General features: G+C 43.2%; 1 protein-coding gene across 1 annotated transcript in view; it reads left to right on the top strand.

The window, feature by feature from the left end:
- Positions 1-21,932, top strand: part of PAPPA (pappalysin 1) — a 3,990,201-nt gene that overhangs the window by 628,721 nt on the left and 3,339,548 nt on the right. Inside the window, exon 3 of the mRNA XM_044058178.1 lies at positions 15,731-15,876. Coding sequence (XP_043914113.1) covers positions 15,731-15,876 — 146 coding nt within the window. The remainder of the gene's footprint in view (positions 1-15,730; positions 15,877-21,932) is intronic.

The raw sequence follows: 21,932 nt of genomic DNA, 5'->3' as shown, positions 1-21,932 counted from the left end.
GATGCTCTCTCATTCAATTGGAGCAATCTTCACGTGTATGCCTTTCCACCTCTGCCTCTCCTCCCAAAGGTACTGCTGAAGGTCAGACAGGACAAGCCAAACATGATTTTAATAGCTCCAGATTGGCCTCGACAGCACTGGTACCCATTACTGAGAAGTCTGGTACAGGAGCCTCCATGGCCTTTGCCTTGATTCCTCACCTGCTGTCTCAGGAGAACAGTCATTTACTCAATGTCAAACTTCATTCTCTACATCTGACAGCCTGGCATATTCTGTTTTAAACCCTGGAGGGTCTCAGCTTCCACAACAAGTTTTGAATGTTATTTTGGAGGCCAGAAGGCCTAGTACAAGGAAAGTTTACGCAGATAAATGGAGGAGATTTTTATTTTGGAGTACAGCAAAGGACTTTGATGTTTCTAAACCTAATTTAAGTGTTGCGCTTCAATACCTTACTGAGTTATTGGACAAAGGTTTGTCCTTCTCCTCTATAAAGGTTCATGCTGCAGCAATTTCTACTCACTATGACTGTGACCCACCATTATTTTCTCAGCCTTTGTTTAAGCAATTCCTTAGAGGGGCAAAGAATATAAGACCCCCACGTGAGCTCCTACTCCTGCTTGGGATCTCAATTTTGTGTTGGAGAAACTCACTCTACAACCTTTTGAGCCTGCAGCATCGGCAGAGTTGAAATATTTATCATGGAAGACTGCTTTTTGTTGGCCATTACCTCTGCGAGAAGGGTTTCTGAATTACAGGCCCTTATGGCAGTTGAGCCTTTCTTAATTTTCCACAAGGATAGGGTGTCTTTGCGTACTAACCCTTCTTTTATGCCTAAAGTGGTTTCTAGTGTGGCTTTAAACCAAACTATTCATTTGCCTACTTTTTATGCAAACCCCCAAAATAAAGGGGAAAGGATTTTGCACACTTTGGATATACACAGACAGTTGTGATATTATTTGAGCAGAACTAAAGGGTTCAGGCAGTCTCAGCAGTTGTTTGTTTCTTTTGCTTTGGGTTCTCAGGGCACACCTGTTTCAAAACAAACTATTTCTAAGTGGATTGGTTTTTGTATTGCTTTCTGTTATTCCCATCATGGTAAGGAGATTCCAGCTGGGATTAGGCCTCATTCCACTAGGGCTACTGCCACTTCTACAGCTTTTTAAGGGGTGGCTACTAAAGATATTTTGGAAGCAGCTACTTGGAGTTCAGTGCATACTTTCTCTAAGCATTACCACCTTCCACTTTACTCTAAATCTAGGGCTGGATTTGCCACTGCAATTTTACAGGGCATTTTGGCAGCTCCTAATGCTTTATAGTTTTTCCATCCTCCCTTACCTCTGCTTTGGGATTCTACCCATATGTAAGGACTGCAGCAATGTGAGATGAAGAACATAGTACAGTTTTGTACCTACCATAAATGTAGATGTTCGAAGATCCACATTGCTGCAGTCCACTTACCTCCCTCCTTCCCCTCTGTTGTTGAAGGTGGTGGTGTGGTTTGTGTTGTACATATTGTAAATATGGTTAGTGCACGGGTGGTTGGTTAGTTTTTGCTGGTTTTTGGCTGTGGCCTTTCTTGTTAGGGCCTTCTGACATCTGGGGCAAGAAAAGACTGAGGAAATGACGTCGGTCATGCGCTTTTGTACCCTGACGTCCTGATGTCAGTTTTAAGCGCCTTGACCGACGTCAGCCTAATACTTTGGTATTCGGGCCGACCGAGGACAGCGGACGACCCATATGTAAGGACTGCAGCAATGTGGATCTTCGAACATCTACATTTATGGTAGGTACAAAACTGTACTTTCTGCGTTGTTCGGGCCTAAAGTTAAGGAGATGCTTACTAGGTGTGAACAAGAAGGAAAGACTCTGTCTGCTGTAGGAGTCCGTTTTTCCACTCCAACTAGACCGTACCCCAAAGGGCAACGAAGTGGGAAAATGTGGTTCTGAAAACCCCAAGGAGCTTTCCAAAACACACCTACGGATACCCCCTCTAGGGGCAGAGGAGGGGGTAGAAATGGAAGATGCCGTCCAACTGGCAGAGGCGGTCCACAAAACCAGGGCGACAGGGAGCAGTTCTCTGGTAAGCCCTATGAGTGTTCCTGAAAGGAAGCCCGGCTGTCCTTCCCTGGAGACAGTCGGGGGTCGCTTGGCTTTATACCCAAACGCCTGGTTAAACATTACAACGGATTCTTGGGTAAAAAGCATCATTGCCAGAGGTTACTACATTTCCTTTACAAAACTCCCCCCCATGTGTGCAAGGATTCCAGATGTTCCAACCAGTCTGAGAAAGCTAGCAGCCATAGAAATTCAAAACCTGCTAGACAAAAGAGTCATCCAGCCAGTCCCGGCGGACCAGATAGGATCCGGAACTTACTCAAGGTTCTTTTTAGTTCCAAAGAAAACAGGGGACTGGAGGCCCATATTAGACCTCAGCAAACTCAACACCTTCGTCAAGAAGGAAAAGTTCCGGATGGTCACGCTTCAATCGATACTTCCTTTCTTAGAAACGGGCGATTGGATGTGCTCTGTAGATCTCAAGGATGCTTACTACCACATCAAAATGGCCAGATCATCCAGAGATCACCTGCGTTTCCGGCTGGGGGCCAGTCATTACCAGTTCAGAGCCCTGCCCTTTGGTCTCACCACAGCCCCCAGAGTGTTCACCAAATGTATGGCAGTGGTCACAGCTCACCTGAGACGTTTAGGATTCCGGGTGTTTCCATATCTGGACGACTGGCTCCTTACCGTCACCTCCAGGCATCAACTAATCCAAGCAAGAGACTATACTATCAATCTTTGTTCCCAGTTGGGCATAACCTTAAACTTCGAAAAATCTGCATTAGCGCCCTCGCAGCGTATTACCTTTATAGAAGCAGAGCTAGACACTGTCAATTCAAGGATCAGGTTACCTCAAGCGAGAATTGTATTTCTAAAAAGTCAATTGTCCAGTCTGTTGACCCAGAACAAAGCTCCTGCGTCCCAGATACTGAAGCTATTAGGCACAATGGCAGCCACGCCGATAGCAGTCCCGTTAGGGCGCATGCACATGCGAATACTCCAGTGGCTACTCTTCGCACAATGGTTCTTACCAACGACTGCCCGTGTCACACGAGATTCTGTTAACAAATCTTTGCAAGAAAGATCTCAATTGGTGGTTGAACAGCGACCAATTAGTAGTCGGACTTCCCTTTGTTCTTCCCCAACCCACAGCCACAGTGACCACGGATGCTTTCCTAATAGGGTGGGGGGGCTATTTCAGTGAAAGACGGTCCAAGGTACTTGGTCAAGCATGGAATCACATTTGCATATAAATGTCCTGGAGCTGAGAGTGGTGTTCCTGGCGTTGCAACACTTTCACGACTGTCTTCCTCCAGGAACAATTGCAATTCAGACAGACAACATGTCGGTAGTCTGGTACATCAACAAACAAGGGGGGACCAGATCGTATCCCTTATGCTGAGAGGCCCTAAGAATTTGGCAATGGGCTGTATCCACCAGATGCTTTCTAATAGCAACGCACATCCCGGGGTCATCCAACGTGATAGCGGACAAGCTGAGCAGGGCCATACTGTTGCCTCACGAGTGGTCTCTCAAACAACAGGTGGTGGACAAGATTTTCCGCAGATGGGGCCAGCCTTGCTGTGATCTGTTTGCATCTCTGATGAATGCCAAATGCAGCAGCTACTTTGCCCATTATCCCCCACCGTGGAGCAACCCGAGGGATGCGCTCGAACACGATTGGCCCCCGGGCCTCCTATATGCCTTCCCGCCAATTCCCCTAATTCCCAAATTTATACAGAAAGCCAAAGTTCTGGGAAGGACTGTGATTTTGATAGCCCCATCTTGGCCTCGTCAGATTTGGTTCCCCTTCCTACAGAAGTATCGAGTGGAAGAACCATGGATTCTGGACCCAGTGCCAGATCTTCTGACTCATTCGTCGGGAGTTCTTCATCCCTCCCTCATCTCCTTAAAACTGACAGCTTGGCTGCTCCAATTCCCATATTAGCCAGGTCTCAAGATTTGTCTCCCGCGGTCCAACATATTATAGTTTCCTCTCATAAACTGTCTACCAGGAAACTATATAACAGCAAATGGAAACGATTTGTTCACTGGGCTTCTCATCATGACATTAACCCTTATGTGGTGCCTATTCATACCATCTTAGAGTTCTTGTCTTCTTTGTTCCATTATGGCGCAGCTGCTGCCACCATAAGAGTTCAATTGGCTGCTATTTCTAATTTTCATGTAGGGTTTAACGGGTCTAACATCATGTCCCATAGACTATGTAAGGCCTTTTTGAAAGGGACCCACCATCTCAGACCACCTATCAGACACCCTGTCTCTCCCTGGAATTTGAATCTTGTTTTATCCCAATTGATGCTCGCCCCCTTCGAACCCGCGTCATCCTGTCACTTGAAGTTTCTGTCTTGGAAAATATATTTCTGGTAGCCATTACATCTGCACGTAGGGTCTCCGAACTTCAAGCCTTATCCTGCAAGCCCCCATATTTGATTTTTCACCCTGATAGGGTGTCTTTCAGGACAAACCCTACCTTTCTCCCCAAGGTCTGTTCAGAAACTAACTTAAATCAGTCCACTGAGCTCCCAACCTTCTTTAGACACCATACCAACAGACTGGAATATATGTTACACAAGCTTGATGTACACAGACAATTGAGATTCTACTTGGATAGAACGAAAGACTTTAGACAATTGGATCAACTCTTTGTGTCTTACGCAGAGAATAAGAAAGGTTCTGCGGTATCAAAAATCACATTATCCAAGTGGCTTTCTGACTGCATTAAATTCATTTATTCCTCCACTAACCAGCCATTACCTACTAACGTCAAAGCCCATTCTACCCGGGCTGTTTCTACGTCATTAGCTCATGCAGCTCGTTTGCCCTTGGATACCATCTGTGCAGCTGCCACGTGGTCAAAACCTCACACGTTTATCACTCATTACAAAGTAGACAGGACCTCCAGGGACAGGGCTACCTTTGGTTCCACTGTGCTCAGGAATGTTCACCTGTGAGCCACCCAGGATTAGGGTGCTTGGGACGCTACCTACGTGTAAGAACAAAATGGCGAGATAGAACAACTTCACATTAAGAAGTTATGTCCTTACCATAACGTTCCATGTGAGTTGTTCATCTGCTTGTTCTTACATTCCCTCCCACCTTCCCCCTCCTGTTGAGAAAGATGGTTGCCTTGGTGGATTGGTCGAGTTTTGTCAGCCTGTCTTCTTGGACAGACTGTTTTTCTTCCTTCTGCAAACCTATAGCTACCTAGATAGGTAGGCACTGTAGTTCTTTTTCTTCCTGTAGGCTGTCTTTGGGTGCAGCGTACTAGATCTGGGGATTTACAGTAGAGCATCATGGGATACACAATAGGTCTTGAGCTTCTCTGAGAGTTTGAGCTTGAAAAGTGGCCGACTCGGAGCCGAGGGATCGGCTCCGAACCCACGTGTAAGAACAAAAAGGCGAGATGAACAACTCACATGGAATGTTATGGTAAGGACATAACTTCTTATTTCTATAAATGAGTAACACATACGGTTCTGCTATATCAGTAGAAGTCAGTTAGACTAGTAATGAATTTCACTGAAGGGAGCTTGGGAATTCAGGAAGCATGACAGAAGAATTGTTACTCACAAGTGGCATGTACCTTCTTTCACTTTTTAAGTTTCACAGTTTGAACTTCCACTGGAACCTCTAAAACTAGAATCTTCATGTTTATGTCCCTTATGATCAGTTAACTGATGCGACATTTGAAAGTAAAAGACAAGTGTGATTACACTGCTATAAAAATGCTTCCAGGATGGCAAAGTAGTGAAGTGGAAGGGTGTAGTGTCACAATATAATACACTGTATATTCTTGAACATTATCGGTTTGTATTGTAAATGCATGGTTCAAATGGATATGATTTTAGCTAGCCTACTCTTCAGCAAGGTCTAAATGGACAACCTTCAGCTTATGCATTAAGATTTTATGTAATTTTGCTTTCAGAGTCGCTGTTCTACATAAATCAGTCACTGCAGGTCTACTTTCTATTTGCACACCGGAAGTGATAGTGCTTTGTGTCGTCTTTTCCATTTTGCCCATGCTGGAGTGACAATGAATTTGATATATGTAAGTTTGATGGGTGTGGGGGGGCTTATCTGCCCCCCACATGCTTGGGGGGTGCAGGAGGGAGATCACCTCCCAACAAAAATAGTTTTAAAAAGAAAGATCTGATGTTAATCTTCATTGATTCCTTACTGATGGGTTTCGCTTCCGTCGTTGGAACCAATTTGGCCTTATAACAAGCTCGTGCCAGCCAAAAAACTCTCGAGCTAAGCTTTACCCATAGTGCCGCTCTCCCTCTTACCTCAGATCTCGTTTGCCATGTAGATATCAAGGCGTGTCAAGCCAGCTCTCAGCTAAGTACTATAAAAACTTATTATTCTATAACGTATTCCATAGAATTTCTCTTCTTTAATTTGATAATCCTTTTCCCTCATTAGTTGCTAAACTTTTACCTCCTATTAAGTGTTTTTTCCTGCTTTCCTTACCAACTTAGTAATCTCAAGTACCATCGTTGGTACAGGCCTTCCCTTTCTCTACATTATTTCCCCTTACCTCTTGAGGTAATCTAAATACTATTGTTGGTATTCCTCCCCTTTTCCTTGGAAAAACATTTTTTTTAATCTATTTTATTTAGAGTTAGTAATTTGTATTGTTTTTGTTTGAGATACATATTTGCTATCAGTTGTTCCTGCCATGTCTAAAAAGAAGAGGACAACAGGTTTCAAGCAATGCGACCAATGTGGTCGCAAAATGTCTGACTTGGACACTCATTTATCTTCTGTCTACTGCCTGGGTATTCCGCACCTCTCTATTCAACTTCCATGTGAAATTTGTAAAGGGTTCAGTTCTCGTACCCTAAATGAGAGAAAGAAAAAACTAATTCTAAAAGGCCTTCTAAAAACTCCTTTTTCAGAGGCTATTTGTGGGTTAGAGGGCTGACCGCCTCCTAAGAAAGAGCATAAGAAAAGAAGTCACTCAGTCCGTTCTTCGCCTCATTCTAGTGACAAAAAAAATCTACTGAACCAAAACTGAAAATACCTAAATTGGCACCAAAGACTTCGGCTCCAGGGCCTCAACCACCCACTATGGTGCCGACTTCGGTTCCAAGACCATGATCATCTACTTCGTTGCCATCTTCAGTGACACTTGCCTCCAGCAGCAGCCACGGTACCGATAATGTCCACTGCACCGACCATGGCTCCAACTATTCAGCACCAACAATACAGTACATCCAACACCGGTCACTCCCACCCCCCTATATATCTTACTGGTCCTGAGATCATGGTGCCGATAGGAGAAACTGTACGTCGGACCCAATACTTCCCTATGGCGGATCCATTCTTTGGGCAGCAGTATAGATAGCCCTTTCTTGGAATGGCCCAATTCTCCATCAGGAATATCAATCCGATCCTCCAGGAGCCTCTTTGAATTGGACGTGGTGTGACTTGTGTATCAGCTGCTCACAGCCAGAGGGGTTTCAGCATTTTCCAGGACTCCCCTCCCAACTAGAGTTGGGAGTTTTTCTGCACGGACTCCTGCATATTCTCCTCCCTTAACCTCCTTGCAGGTATTGAAGCACCCGGCTCCAATGCCTATTTTGGTTCCCACTTCTTCAGTTCCACTGGTGGACCTCACCATGGTTCTGGAGCCGACCCTTTTGTCATCAATTTACTTAGAGCTGAGCCATCCTCAGGATTGTGACTTGTCTGCTGGCACTGTGACGCCTAGTACAGCACCAATTTTTTCTACTGCGCCATCTACTACGGTTCCTGGAGTCTTGGCAGTACCAAGTCCTCTTGGGGCTCCATCCTTGCAGTCGGCTCGTCGGAGCGGGTTGTGTCCCCGTTTCCGATGTTGTCCTTCTTGGTTCCGCGTTCCCACCCCTCTTCAGGCAGGCCAGCTTTTCAAGTGATGGAGAGGGCCCTTGCCTCTGTACACAAACCATCGGCATCGGAATTCCAGATGTGTCCTCCCTCTGAACCGCAGCTGACACAGGCCACCACATTGGGACATCGAGCACAAGAGCCTCAAGAAACCCTAAAGCAGGGTGCCCTCTCTTCAGAGTCCTCGTCAGAAGCCCCTGCTGAAGAGGTACCACATTAGAGATTGTGCAAGAGGAAGCACATGGACTCCCCAGAAGAGTCCCTCACCAAAGATATGGACTACGATGAAGGGGAGGCTCCCCACGATCGCCCCCTGAGGATGTCTCCTTTGGAGACATACTAGAAAGAGTCTGTATTCTTGCAGGCTTTTCATGCTTGACCCTGTACTTCTTGGGTAACCCCACCTGCAGGCGAACTAGTCCAACTCGTCGTGCAGTGCGCATGGAAGAGTCCTGATACTGTCTGCCATGGGCATGTAGGGTCTATATCAAAAGATATAAGTTTCAAAACTCTGAATCTAATATGGTCGACACCATATGATTGAAGTTTTGAAACTTTGAATCTTTTAATGGAGATGTCCGTACAGCGCAGAAAGGGAAGATGTCCCTTTTCTGCACTGTAGTGCAATCTCAGAGTTGGTATATTTAAGTAGCGGGGGGGGGGGTGCAGGGAGGCTTGCCCCCCTGCTTAGAATGTTTAAATGGTTTGTTTTTGTAGGTTGTTGTGCTTTATTACATTTTCAATGTTTCAAAACCTCGATTATATGGTGTCAACCATATCAGATTTGAAGTTTTGAAACTTCAATAATGTAATATAGACCCGGGCATATGCTTTTCCACTCCTACGACTCTACTCTAGGAATCAGAGGAGTGGAAAAATGTGGCACAAGAAAACCCAGGGTCCTTTCTGTGACACGTGACAAGTTTACTCCCCGGGGCAGAGGAGGTAACTCATCGGGAAGACGCCCCTACAGAGGCAGAGGGGGTCCGTGTAACCATGGTTCCAGAGAATCTTTCTCTGGATAGCCCTACCAGCACTCCTGAAGAGCGGGCTGATTGCTTTCCTCTGGAAGCAGTAGGGGGGTGTTTCTCTCTGCACCACCCTGCCTGGCAAACAATAACCACAGATTCTTGGGTGCAGAATATCATAACCAGAGGTTATCATATACCATTCAATATTTACCCAAAGCCATCAAGACAAATTCCCAACGTCCCACCCAGTCAAAGGGAAGCAGCAGATCAATAGGTACGAAAGCTGTCTCAAAAAGAGTCATCCAAGCCGCCCCACCACATCAAATAGGATCCAGATTTTACTCAAGGTTGTTTTCAGTGCCAAAACAGACAGGGGACCGGACACCTATTTTGGATCTCTGTATTCTGAGCAAATTTGTCAATGAAACAAAATTCTGGATGGCCACGGTTCAGTCTATCCTACCCTTCCTGGAGAAAGACAAGTGGATGTGCTCAGTAGATATTTAGGATGCATGTTACCACATAAAAATGGACAAATGCTCCAGAAGATTTCTTCACTTCTGGCTGGGAGCGGGTCATTACCAATTCCAGGAACAGCCCTTTGGACTATCTACAGCCCCCAGAGTGTTCACCAAATGCATGGCAGTGGTAACAGCTTACTTGAGACTGCAAGGATTCTGAGTGTTTCCATACTTAGATGATTGGCTCCTTACCCCCTCTCCACCAAGTATCTGCTGGTTACAGCCTTAAACGACACTCTAACACTAGCAGAATACCTAGGAATCTGTATAAACAGGGAGAAATGCAGGTTGACTCCTTCTCAAACCTTGGAATTTATAGGAGCAACTTTCAATACCCAGTCTTGCCTAGTCTCCCTGCCAGATCACAGATTAGAAAGACTGAGGTCCCAACTCCAAGTGATACTTTCTCCAGACAAAGTTTCAGCTCGAGCTGCCTTTCAACTTCTAGGATCAATGGCAGTATCAATTACAATAGTTCCTCTAGTGAGACTACACATAAGGCTTCTTCAGTGGCTCCTACTAACACAGTGGTCCCCTTCGCATCATCCTATGTCCTTTCAGATCCGCATAACAAAGCGATGCAAACAAGATTTAACTTGGTGGATGAAGCCAGAAAAACACCTATGGAGTCGTCCTTTCTCCCCATCTCAGACAAAGCCATAGTGACCACGAATGCTTTCCTGATTGGGGGGGGGGGGGCACTTTCAGGGAAAGACTGTCCAAGGCACTTGGTCAACCATGGAGCCCAACCTGCATATCAGTTTTCTAGAACTGAAGGCAGTGCTTCTAGCATTGCAAGCATTCCAATCCTTCCTCCCATCAGGGACAATTGCTGTCCAATCCGACAACATGTCAGTGGTCTGGTACATCAACAAACAAGGGGGAACCAAGTCCTAACCGTTGTGTCGAGAGGTCATGAGAATTTGGCAATGGGCGGTAGCTTCCAACCACTTTCTGATAGCAATGGACATTCTCAGGAATTCCAACGTGATTGCAGACAAATTGATCAAATGTATCCTCCTGCCTCATGAGTGCTCCCTCAATTCAGTCAGAGCGGCAAAGATCTTCAGCCGCTGGGGCCAGCCTTGCAGCGACTTATTCGCCTCTCCAGCAAATCACAAATGCAGCAGCTACTTTGCCCTAATTCCTCCACAGGGGGAGTCCCCGAGGGACGCTCTAATACATGATTGGCCCACGGGACTTTTGTATGCTTTTCCTCTCCTTCCCCTGATCCCACAATTTCTAAAGAAGGCCGTTCCTCATTGCACCTTACTGGAACCGGCAAGTTTCGTTTCCCTTCCTTTGGCCTCACCTAGTATGCCAATCATGGATTTTGGATCCAACTCCGGAATTGATCTCACACTCGCAGGGGTTGATTCACCCAAATATATCCAGTCTCAAGCTGACAGTTTGGTTTCTCCACTTCCAGAAATTGCCAGGCAGAATAACCTTACCTCCCCGGTATGTAGCATTTTTCTATCACATAAACCATCCACCAGGAAAATCTATCTTAGCAAGTGGAATAAATTCCTTATTTGCTCCTGACAAAGAGAACTAGACCCTTGCTCAGCTCCTGTTGGCGTGACTTTGGATTATTTGTCAGGTCTTCTTCATTCAGGAGCAGCAGCCTCCACCACTTGAGTACATTTGGCTGCTATCTCAAACTTCCATAATGGATTCCAAGACTCATCCTTAATCTCCCATTGTCTCTGTAAAACCTTCTTGAAAGGGGTCTCGCATATCAGACCACACTTCAAAGAATCGATTGAACGTTGGAGTTTAACACTAGTACTGCAATCCCTGACACGATCAATTTTTGAATTTTCTGCCACTTGCGATGTAAAGTTCTTATCTTGGAAATCACTATTTTTAGTAGCCATCACCTCAGCAAGATGTATATCTGAGCTTCAGGCCTTGTGCATAAAACGCCCTTACATGGTCTTTGATAAGGGCAGAGTATCACTCCGGACTAACCCTTCCTTTCTGCCCAAAGTTATTTTAGAATTGACCTACCAGTTTTTCCTAACTACTCAAATAAAGGACAATACTGCCTTCATTTGCTGGGTGTACATAGACAATTACGATTTTAGCTGGACAGAACTAAATCAGTACGTAAATTAGACCAATTGTTTGTTTCCTCTTCAGCCCTAAATTGGGGAACTCTGTTTCTAAAATGACTTTATCTAAGTGGTTGAGAAATTGTATATCCTTTGTCTACCAACAATATAAAATTCCTCTACCGAGCAAGGTCAAAGCACAGTCCACGAGATCAGTGGTGACTTCTGTTGCTTTTCACTCAAAGGCTTCAATGGATGATTTCTGTGCAGCTGCAACTTTGCTACAACTATATCTTTATCACTCATTACAAATTGGATTGGTCTCCAGGGGGACAGCATCCTTTGGTTCAGTGGTACTCAGAAACATCCTTCCATAACGGCCTCTCAGGACATAAAGTAGCTAGGAACTCTGTCCCATCAGTAAGGAATGAATGAAGATTAATAACATCAGATAAAGAAGTTATTTATTTATTTATTTATTTATATTTGTTGACCGGGAGTGTCCGACTGGACATAGGTGCATTTTCAGCGGAGGCCCAGGGAGAAAAGCTCCACAGTTAGAACAAACAGACAGTAGTTACATTGGATTACATAGCGATTAACAATTTACATAGCAATTACTTACAACATATTTACAGATGAAGAACATAGTACATCAGTAGACAACTAGAATCTGTATGTGAAGTACATAACAGACATTAACAAATGTTACAATAAGAAGTTCCTGCTGTATAATAAGTACTAGGCTTATGAGCATCTGAGCTTGCTATAATCAAGGTAGTTAGTGGAGTGGAAAGAAGGATAGTGGTTGGATGGGGTGGGAGATATTAGAGTGGGAGTTGCAAGGGCATAGCCAGCATGTTTTTAGGTGTGCTTTTAGTAAAGTTTTGAAGTGGGTGCATGATGGTATGGAGGTAATTGTGGGTGGGAGGGAGTTCCATAATTTGGCTATGGCGCAAGAGAATAGTGCTTCACCAGCAGAGTTATTGGCTTTAGTGATCTGCAAGTGATTTTTGTTGCTGGATCTTAGTGGTCTGCTGGTGCGATAGGGTTGGAGTAGATTCTGGAGGGATGGGACATTTAGTGGATGGTTTACTAGTTTGTGGGCGAGTGAGAATTGATACCATTGAAGGAGGTGAGGGAGTTCAAGCCAGCCCAGTTCAGCAAGTGAGAGACAGTGGTGACTATGGCAGGATGCCTCTGTGGCGAATTTGGCGATTTTGTTGTAGCAGGTCTCTAGCTTGTTTAGATCGCATTGCCTTAGGTTGGTATATATTGGAGAGGCATAAAGTAGGGTGGAGATAAGGTGGGAATTTGCTATTGAAATCTTTACTGCTTTGGTGAGAAGTTGCTTATTTCTGTACAACGCTCCCAGTTTTTTGTGGACTTTTTTTATGGTCGTGGATATGTGAATGTCAAATTTTAGTTTATTGTCTATTTCCACTCCTAGCAATTTGGTGTGTTCAGTTGGGTATATAGTGGTGTTGTCTTTTGCTGTGATGTTAAAATGAGAGTTGTTTTGAATATGTCTGGTGGGTTGGAAGATGAGTAGTTTAGTTTTGTTTGGGTTGAGTATTAATTGGGCATCGGATAACGAAGTTTCAACAGAGGAAAAGGCTTCCTGTGTGACTTTTTGCAGTTTGAGTAGGGACTGGGCTGAGCAGATGATGGTTGAGTCATATGCGTATTGTATGAGTGTGCAATGTTTGGTGGCAGAGGCTAGATTATTGGTGAAAACAGAGAAGAGTAGGGGATCCTTGGGGAACCCCTATTGAGACAGGTAGTTGGGGAGATATGTCATTCTGCCATACAACGGATTGTTGGCGGTCAGACAGGTAACTCTGAAACCAGTTGGTGACTGATTGTGAGAAGGATAGGTTATTGAGGACAGAGATAAGTTGTTTGTGTGGGACCATGTCAAATGCTTTAGATAGGTCTAGGAAAGTAGCAGAGGAGAGATAGCCATTGTTTTTATGCTGAAGGATAGTGTTAGTAAAGGAGAGTAAGGCAGTGGTGGTGGTATGGTTTGGTCAGAAACCATGCTGAGTATTGGAAAGGAGGTTGTTAGTAAAGAGGTAGTCTGAGAGTGTATGCATCTCTCTAGTATTTTGGAGAGTGGAGAGAGAATAGCTATGGGCGGTAATTGGTTAGTTCTGTGGAGGGTCAGCCTTTGTGGAGGGGAATTATATGTGATACTTTCCACAGTGTGGGAACGTAACTTTCTGACAGAGATCGGTTAATCAAGATGGATACTGGGTAGACCAGAGCATCAGCTGCGATTTGTAGGTATTCACTTGGGAGGTTGTCTGCTGCTAATTTGGTGGGCTTAAGTTTAGTTAAGAGTTTTTTTATGTTGGAGGTAGGTACAGGAGAAAAAGCGAAGGCTGTGCGGAGATTACTAGTTGAAGGTGTGGGTTGGAGGGGATGGGGGTTGTGTTGTTTCGCTAGTGACAGTATGGTTTGTGTGAAGTGTGTGTTGAATGAGGTAGCAATATTTTCTGAGGAGTGAGTGATGTTATGAGGAGGGGTACTGACTTTACCTGGGTGGAGGATGGAGTTTATGGAGGACCAGAATTGTTTGGGGCTGAGTTGGGAGGAGTCTAGGGCAGACTGGTAGTATTGGAATTTGTCCTGTTTTATTAGCTTTTTTACTCTATTGCGTATTTCTAGGAATTTCTGTCTAGTTGAGGGGGTTGTGCGCCACTGCTCCCAGGCTTTATCCCTATTTCTCATTTCTGACTTAGTGGTTTTCTGTAGCCATGGGGAGGGTTGCGCTTTGATTCTGGAAAGTCTTATGGGGGCATGGTAATTAAGGATGCTCAGGAAGGTAGAATTAAAAAATTCGACTGCGTCATCAAGATTGAGGTACTTTAGAGGATGCCAGTTACATTCTTTCAGGGATGAGATGAATGTGAGTGGGTTAAAGTTTAGTTGTTTAGTTTTTTAGTTAGTTATGTTCTTATCATAATGTTCCATCTGTGTTGTTCACCTTCATTCATTCATTCATTATGTCCTACCCTCCTTCCCCCTCCAAGGGGCTCCTGGAGGTTCGGATTTGGTCCAAATCCTGCATTAGGGGACCTGCTCAGAAAAAGCCTCTGCTTTCTTTATCATGGGCAAACTTGATGTGAGGTAACAGGGAGAGGGGAACTACGGGTAAAGCTTAGCCCAATAGTTTTTTGGCTGTCACGAGCTTGTTATAAGGCCGAATCGGTTCCAAGGATGGAACCGATACCCATCAGTAATGAATAAATGAAGATGAACAACACAGATGGAATGTTATGGTAAGAACATAACTTCTTTTTTTGTCAAGTTGAAGTTCAGGTGATTAATTTAATCTGGTTGAACCTGTAACAATTTTTAATTCCATGACGTGTGAGAACCTGTGATTTTTACAAGAGTAATAGGGCTTTGCACCTACGATGTTTCACAGACGTTTTCAGTATCATTTTGGATTGTAAATTTCTATGCATATTTATAACAAAAAGATAAACAAAAAATCAACAGCAGCAATGGTTTGGTTAGCAGAAATCTTCCTGTGTTCGATCTCTCAAATCATAAAAGATTAACAAGTATTTATTTTGTAAAGTGCATTTACCAGGTTAACAGTGAAATAAAAATTTAGTGGTACCATTAACTTCTGCCTGTAATGAATGTGTAGGGTTGCAGTTTCTGCTTTCAGATCATACATGTATTTTGTTTTTCTTTTTTTTTTACAACTGTGTGTGATTTTCACATTCAACAATGTTCTTTTTGCAGTCCTTTGATTAGTAAGGAACACTGTGTTTACATCTTCAGCATTGGAATACGCATGCACGTGCGCGCGCACACACATACACTCACTCACAAATGTCCACATTCTCACAAAAAATGTCGCTTTCTACAGTAAGATTTTATATAGTGATCTCCATGTCGAGAGTGCCTACAGATATGCAGTGACTTTTTTCCAGCTCAGCAAACTGGCAATTTATTTAACATTAATATTTCAGTTTTACATGCAGGGCAATAGAATTTTGCAATTTTCTTCTGTGTGCATACATCTAATTCTTTCCATAACCACCAGTTAGTTAATTGGGGGATGCCAGGTTTGTTGTAGAGAACTGAGACAAGGAAAAGATTATTTGATTTTTGTTTCTTTCAGCATATTTTAAGAACATTCTGTAAGAATTGTGACATGTATATATGTTGACATTTATAGATCCTTTCACTGAAAAAAATTGTCTAATTTTAGAGCATATCTGGATATCAAAGAAGTGAAGAATATTTTACGACTGGATGGTTCAACACATCTCAACATATTCTTTGCAAACTGTTCAGATGAGGAACTAGCAGGGGTTGCAACTTGGCCTTGGGACAAAGATGCTTTAACACATCTAGGTATGGAACAAAATATTGATTACCTTTCTAAACTGTTGCTGCTTGGTAATTTCAATGATTCAGTCAATAAATAAATATTTCTGATTTCCAGCCTTAGTGTTTTAGTTGTAGCATATCCTTGAGAAAACAAATTCCTTATATTCAAAGCTGCTGGTCTTCTGCCAGGAAAATGTTGTATGCCAAAGAATTTTTTTCCAGCCGAGTGATGTCATACTACAAGAATGTGCCCTCTTAAGTAAAACCACATTACTGGGGATCACCCCCAGAAGAATTCTTTTAAGTCACAGTGGATGTAAACAGGAAATAGTTGCATCTTATTCCAGGTTGTCTAATAATAGCTTGCTTGACAAGATGAGAATTAAGAATGCCTCTGCAGACATGGAGCCTGCATTTTAGCAAATATTATATGAGACCTGTGACCTTCCATTTGGAAGACCGATGAAATAATTTTTAAGGGGAAAAAAGGCCAAACACCAGAAAGTATTTACATTCTCTACCCTTGCTTCCTTCATGCCATGTTACAGTTGCAGTGTTTTTTGAAGGGTCTTTAAAATCAAGCTGTGAGCTGCAGGTCAGCTGGCATTGCTTCTACATCCCCAGAAAATTATTTTGAGCTGTAACACAAGGATCTTTGAAAACTTCTGGCTCATACATCTTTAGTTACATAAGCTCTGTGGATCCAGCAATGTTAGTGGAATTTGCACTCTTTATTAATGTTTTTACTATAAATTTTAGTGTAACTGCCACAATTCAGAGATGTTTAAGTTGTTTGGCATAATCACAGCAGATGATTACAGCAAAGGCACACCAGTTCAGTGTAAAAAATGAGGTTTAAGTATATTGGTTTAGACTAAGTTCATGGGTGTGCTGATATTCCCAGCATACCTCTCAACCTGTTACAGCAAGTAATCTGGATAAAGCCATAAATAATGCAGGGACAAAGGTCTAAAATTAGGGACAATTTTTAAATATTGCTGTTACTTAGAAAGTTGATAGAATAACAGGTTTTGCTTTAGCATGAATTTTCTGAAGGGTGTGAAGTCTGAAACTCAAGTGTCTGTCATTATTTTTGTCTTCAGTCTTTAATGATTTGCTAATAATTTGCTAAAAAACACAATTTCGTGAAAAACGGACCGAAAATATGTGGCAAAAAAGATGGACATTCTGCAAAAATCTGTACAGTTGAGAGGTATGATTCCCAGCAAATATGGTATGGTTTTTTTTAGACATGATAGGGCAGACATTGATAAAACTGTTAAAAATAGATAATGATATATTAAAAAATGAAATGTCTATAGAATATTCTTATTAAAGACATTCAGCTGTGGACAAAATGTTTCCTCAAGGCCTTGCTTTTTGGGCGTACTGAGCAAACCACTCTTCAAGGGCCCATTACATTGCCATATTGCACTCTTCCACATGATTTGTTCTCCACTCAATAAATTTATTTTATTCTGCTGCAAGTACGCATAGCATGTTTCCTTGAGAATTTTCATACCTTGCAAGTAAGCAAATATAGAGTGTAGTCAAAACCAGCTGGAGTCTAAGCAGTTGCTCATTTTACACAAAGCTATGGCCAGTATAATATAATCAATATTTAATGCAGATATAACAAAGAATGTAACACGCACAACTTATTTATTATTTATTTATTTTACATTTGTTTACTGGGAGTGTCTGACTGAGCCCAAAAAAGGCCCGTTTTCAGCAGAGGCTCAGGGAGAAAAGCTCTAAGTTAGATAGTAAATAGTGTAATCATAGAATTTAAAAAAAAAAAACAAGAAAACACTTTGCATAGTAAACAGTGATACAGTTGAATTGAAAGGAAAAAAAAACAACAACAGTAATAAAAATAATGAAGTAAAGATGGTTAGTCACACATATTGCACCTTATAATTGTTTGTTCTTGAATGCTGTGTATAAGAAAAAAATATTAATTAATTTCTACTTAGGGCTGGGGTGGTAGCCTCACCAAATTAAACAATTAGAATAAAAAAAAAAGACAGCAATACGCTGAGATAGGATCAAGGGAAAGAGCCAAGGAAATAAACATTTGAGAGGAGTAATACAGGAGTAATATAGGATGAACAGTGCGAAAAAATTACTTAGTGTCTGAAGAAGGGTAATTTGGACTAGATTTAATTTGTCCACCTGATGGCCTTTTGACTGAGTTTCACTAACAAATGAAAATATTGAGCTCAGACTAAAATTCAGAATTTTTTTTCTGTGGAAGCAAAGCATGCCACACTGCCATGCTGGGGACTTCACATTTTGCAAAATTTTATTTGTTACTGTCAGCTTTGAGGATACTGCTGTGGTGGTGCTGCGGTAGCGTTGTCGCCTCACAGTAAAACATTGTCCTGTTCGATTCTCAGCTAAAGTGTCTTCTGTGTGGAGACATGTGTGAATGGGCGTACCTTCGTTGAAGGTTGTGCATCAGGGCTGGCAACCCGGCATGTAAAAATCTACTGCCAATCATTAGCGGACCGGAGTTCCACTGTGGCGACCCCTAACCGGGAAAAGCCAAAAGATACAACAACAACAACTGTCAGCTTTGAGGATGATGCATGTCATGGAAAGGTTTGTTTCTCCGTGCAGTAGTCTAATTTCAGTCAATGCATATTTTTGTGAAGTATAGCTTTTTGGTGAAGCGGTTATGAATCAAATATCCTTTTCCACTCTGGTGTATCTTGGACTATCTGTTTCTCTTTCTAATTGATGAGTCATTATTTTGTGAACCAATTTTCTTATGCCTACATTGTTGCATATTTTACCTCCTCAAAAAAGGAGGGTCTTTTTCCATAAACTGACATCTGATATAAGACATACTTGTTTGCATTGCCTCTGAATCACCCTTCCATTTTCTAAATGTCAACACTTTTTCATTGATGTTCATCTTTCCCACTGCTACAGTAGCCTTTATGCCATATGGGTGGGGTCTATATTGTATTGTCGCAAGCTGACAATATCGAATCTGATTGTCAGCACGACAATTTCGAAAGTGAAGAATATTGGCCAGGTAAACGGAAATCTCCGTAGGGGGAGATTTCCATTTACCTCAATGTAGTGCGGTCTCAGAGTTGGTAAAGTTGGTAAATTTAAGTAGCTGGGGGTGTGGGGGGCACAGTCCCCCACGTGGAGGGTGCAGGAGGGGCTTGCCCCCTACCTACGCCATTTAGTTGTTTTTTTTTGTTTTTTTTTTATACTCGTTCGATATTTTACTGCACCGATCAATTGTGTTCGACATTTATTGCTTCGATGCAGTAAAATTTCGACGAGGTAATACAAACGAGTATGGGTGGATGTTCTTCATCTCACATTGCTGCAGTCCTAACACTTGGGTAGTCCGCTGTTCCAGTCGGCCCGAATACCAAAGTATAAGGCTGACGTCGGTCAAGGCGCATTAGTCTGACGTCAGGACGTCAGGGTACAAATGCGCATGACCGACGTCATATCCTCAGTCTTTTTTGCCGCATGGTCCGATGCAGAAGCAGTATTGCGAGTGCAGGTTGGCGTTCTGAAATTTTCTGAAGTCGGAGTTTCAGACCGAATCAAAGTTGGCTAAGTACCCCGTTGGGGAATATTTAGTTTTTCCTTGCCTCAGTATTTAACCGGATGTCAGAAAAAGTGAATAACTGTATTTCTTGTGGGAAACAGATACCTCATAGGGACTACCATACCTTGTGTATACCTTGCTTAGGGCCTGAGCACGACGTTGTTGGCTGTCGCTCTTGTGCTAGATTTAACAAACGCACTATAAAGAGAAGATTAGATTGTGCCAGGTTAGTTTTTGGGAAGCGTTGTAATTATAACATGCCGTCGGATGCTCCGACGCCCGCTTCGTCTAAAAAGCGCAAGGACAAAGTAGCAAAGCCTAGGTTGGAAGAACCGTCTGTCCCGGACGTCGGTTCTTTAGAGGGCTCGGTGGAGCCGGTGGTTCTGCCAGAAGTTCCTTTGGACTCTCAGGGAGAGACTTTACTGTTACAAGATGTGTCCTCTCAGGAGGTAGGCCAGGCTGAAGGGGCTTCTCAGGTAGCTGTTCTCCCCTCCCTTCCTAAGGTGGTTAGGCCCTCCCCTTCTGTTTCCAAGGCTTCTTCGAGAGGCAGGCCAGGGTTAACTTCAGTGGGGGTCTCCCCTAGTTCTTCAGGGTCTCTGCCTAAGAAACATATGCTTAAAATGGCAGAAGATTTGATTACTATGATTAGAGGTTCTATGCCCCCTCCTGATAAGAGGCCTAGGGTGGAACCTGAGCTTGAGAGTTTTGAGCAGTGTTCGGAGGCTTCTGAGTCTTCGCCTGAAGACTTGCAGGAGTATCCTCCTTATTCTGATTGTGATGTGGATGACTCTACTCCTTCGGCTTCTGCTCCTGAGGATTTTTCTTTTTCAGAGACTCTTCATTCCATGAGGGAGCATTTTAAATGGGAAGGTCAAGATTTCTCTGATTCCAGGAAAAGGCTTAGGGAATTTTTGTTTCTACCCCAGCATAGGCCTTTAGCTATACCTCCTGTTCTGGATGTGGTAGAAGATGTTTTTGCAGAGGCTTCCCTGAACCCTGATTCTTTGCCTCCTGCCCCAGTTAAACCAGATAGGTATTATAGGGTGCCTGAAGCTCATAAGTATCTTTTTAAGAGTCCTAGGGCAGACCCGGAAACTGTTTCTCAGGGCCCTAAAGGTGTTAAGGCTTCTGTTGTTAAAAATCCTGTTCCTCCTGATAAAGAGGCAAGGGCTTTGGATAGATGGGGAAAGAAGGTGTATACTTCTTCCACTTTAGCCATGAGGGCTTTGAATTGCCAGTTTCACATGTTAAAGTACCAAAATTACCTCCTTTCACAATTGAAGTCTAAGGTAGATGCTCTGGCGGAAGGTATTGAGTGTAAAGAGTTGCAGGATTTAGTTCATGTTTCTGAACAGGTGGGTAAGCATTCCCTGCAATGTGGTTTTGATGCTGTACAGGCCTCTTCGAGGGTGGCAGCCACTGGTTCTGTTCTTCGCAGGCACGCCTGGCTGAGGGATCAAAATTTAGCTGAGCATGTAAAGACAAGGATTTTAGATGCTCCTTTACAATCTGATGTGTTGTTTGGTTCGCCTGTGGAAGCAGTTTTAAAGAAAATGGAGGACAAAGCTAAGTCTATGCAGACTGTTAAAGATTTTTTGCAGGTTCAGCCTCCGAAGTTTAGTAGAAATTGGCCTACTAAGGGGTGGACATATCCTTCTTATGATTCCCAGCCTAGGGGTAGGTCTAGACGTGGTAGGGGCAGAGCTCAAGGTTCTTTTAGGCCTAGAACAGGGAGTTCACCTGCTCAGTCTTCTGGTGAGGGCAGGGGTCAGTCCTTTCGTAAGCAGACCCAATGACCTGCCATTTCAGCTGCCAGAGCTTTCTCGTCTGGCAGCACCTTTGGGAGGAAGGCTGGCACTTTTCAAAGAAAATTGGAGTTTAATTACCCAAGACAGATGGGTATTGGATATCATTCACCACGGTTACAGGTTTTATTTCCATACCTTGCCTCCTTTCAAAGGCATGCCAGACATTCCTCCTATACAAAGAAAAGAGGCTCACAAGCAAATTTCTCTGTTACTCCACATAGGGGCCATTCAGCCGGTTCCTGTGCCAGAAAGGGGCCTAGGATTTTATTCTCGCCTGTTCCTAGTACCAAAAAAGGGGAACACGTGGAGACCAATTTTGGATTTATCTATCCTCAACACTTATCTGGACATTCCCAAGTTCAAAATGTTGACGTTACAACAGCTTTTACCTCTGCTGGGCAAAGATCACTGGATGGTAACTTTAGATCTCAAGGAGGCTTACCTTCATGTGCCTATCAGACTCAGTTGCAGGAAGTATCTGCGTTTTCGAGCTGGGAATTCTCATTATCAGTTCTCTGCATTGCCCTTTGGCTTATCTACTGCGCCCAGAGTATTCACAAAAGTTCTGGCTCCAGTCATAGCTTTCTTCAGGCTAAAAGGAATACAAATCTATCCTTACTTGGACGACTGCCTGATTCTGGCTCAAGAAAAGGACGAGCTTCTTCAGCATTTGGAATATGTGATAGCAGTGC

This window comes from Protopterus annectens, chromosome 16.part0 (genome assembly GCF_019279795.1).
Source record: "Protopterus annectens isolate FY-2018-M chromosome 16.part0, PAN1.0, whole genome shotgun sequence".
In the NCBI taxonomy this organism is placed as follows: Eukaryota; Metazoa; Chordata; order Ceratodontiformes; family Protopteridae; genus Protopterus; species Protopterus annectens.
Note: the sequence above shows the minus strand (reverse complement) of the source record. Positions and strands in the feature narration are given on the sequence as shown.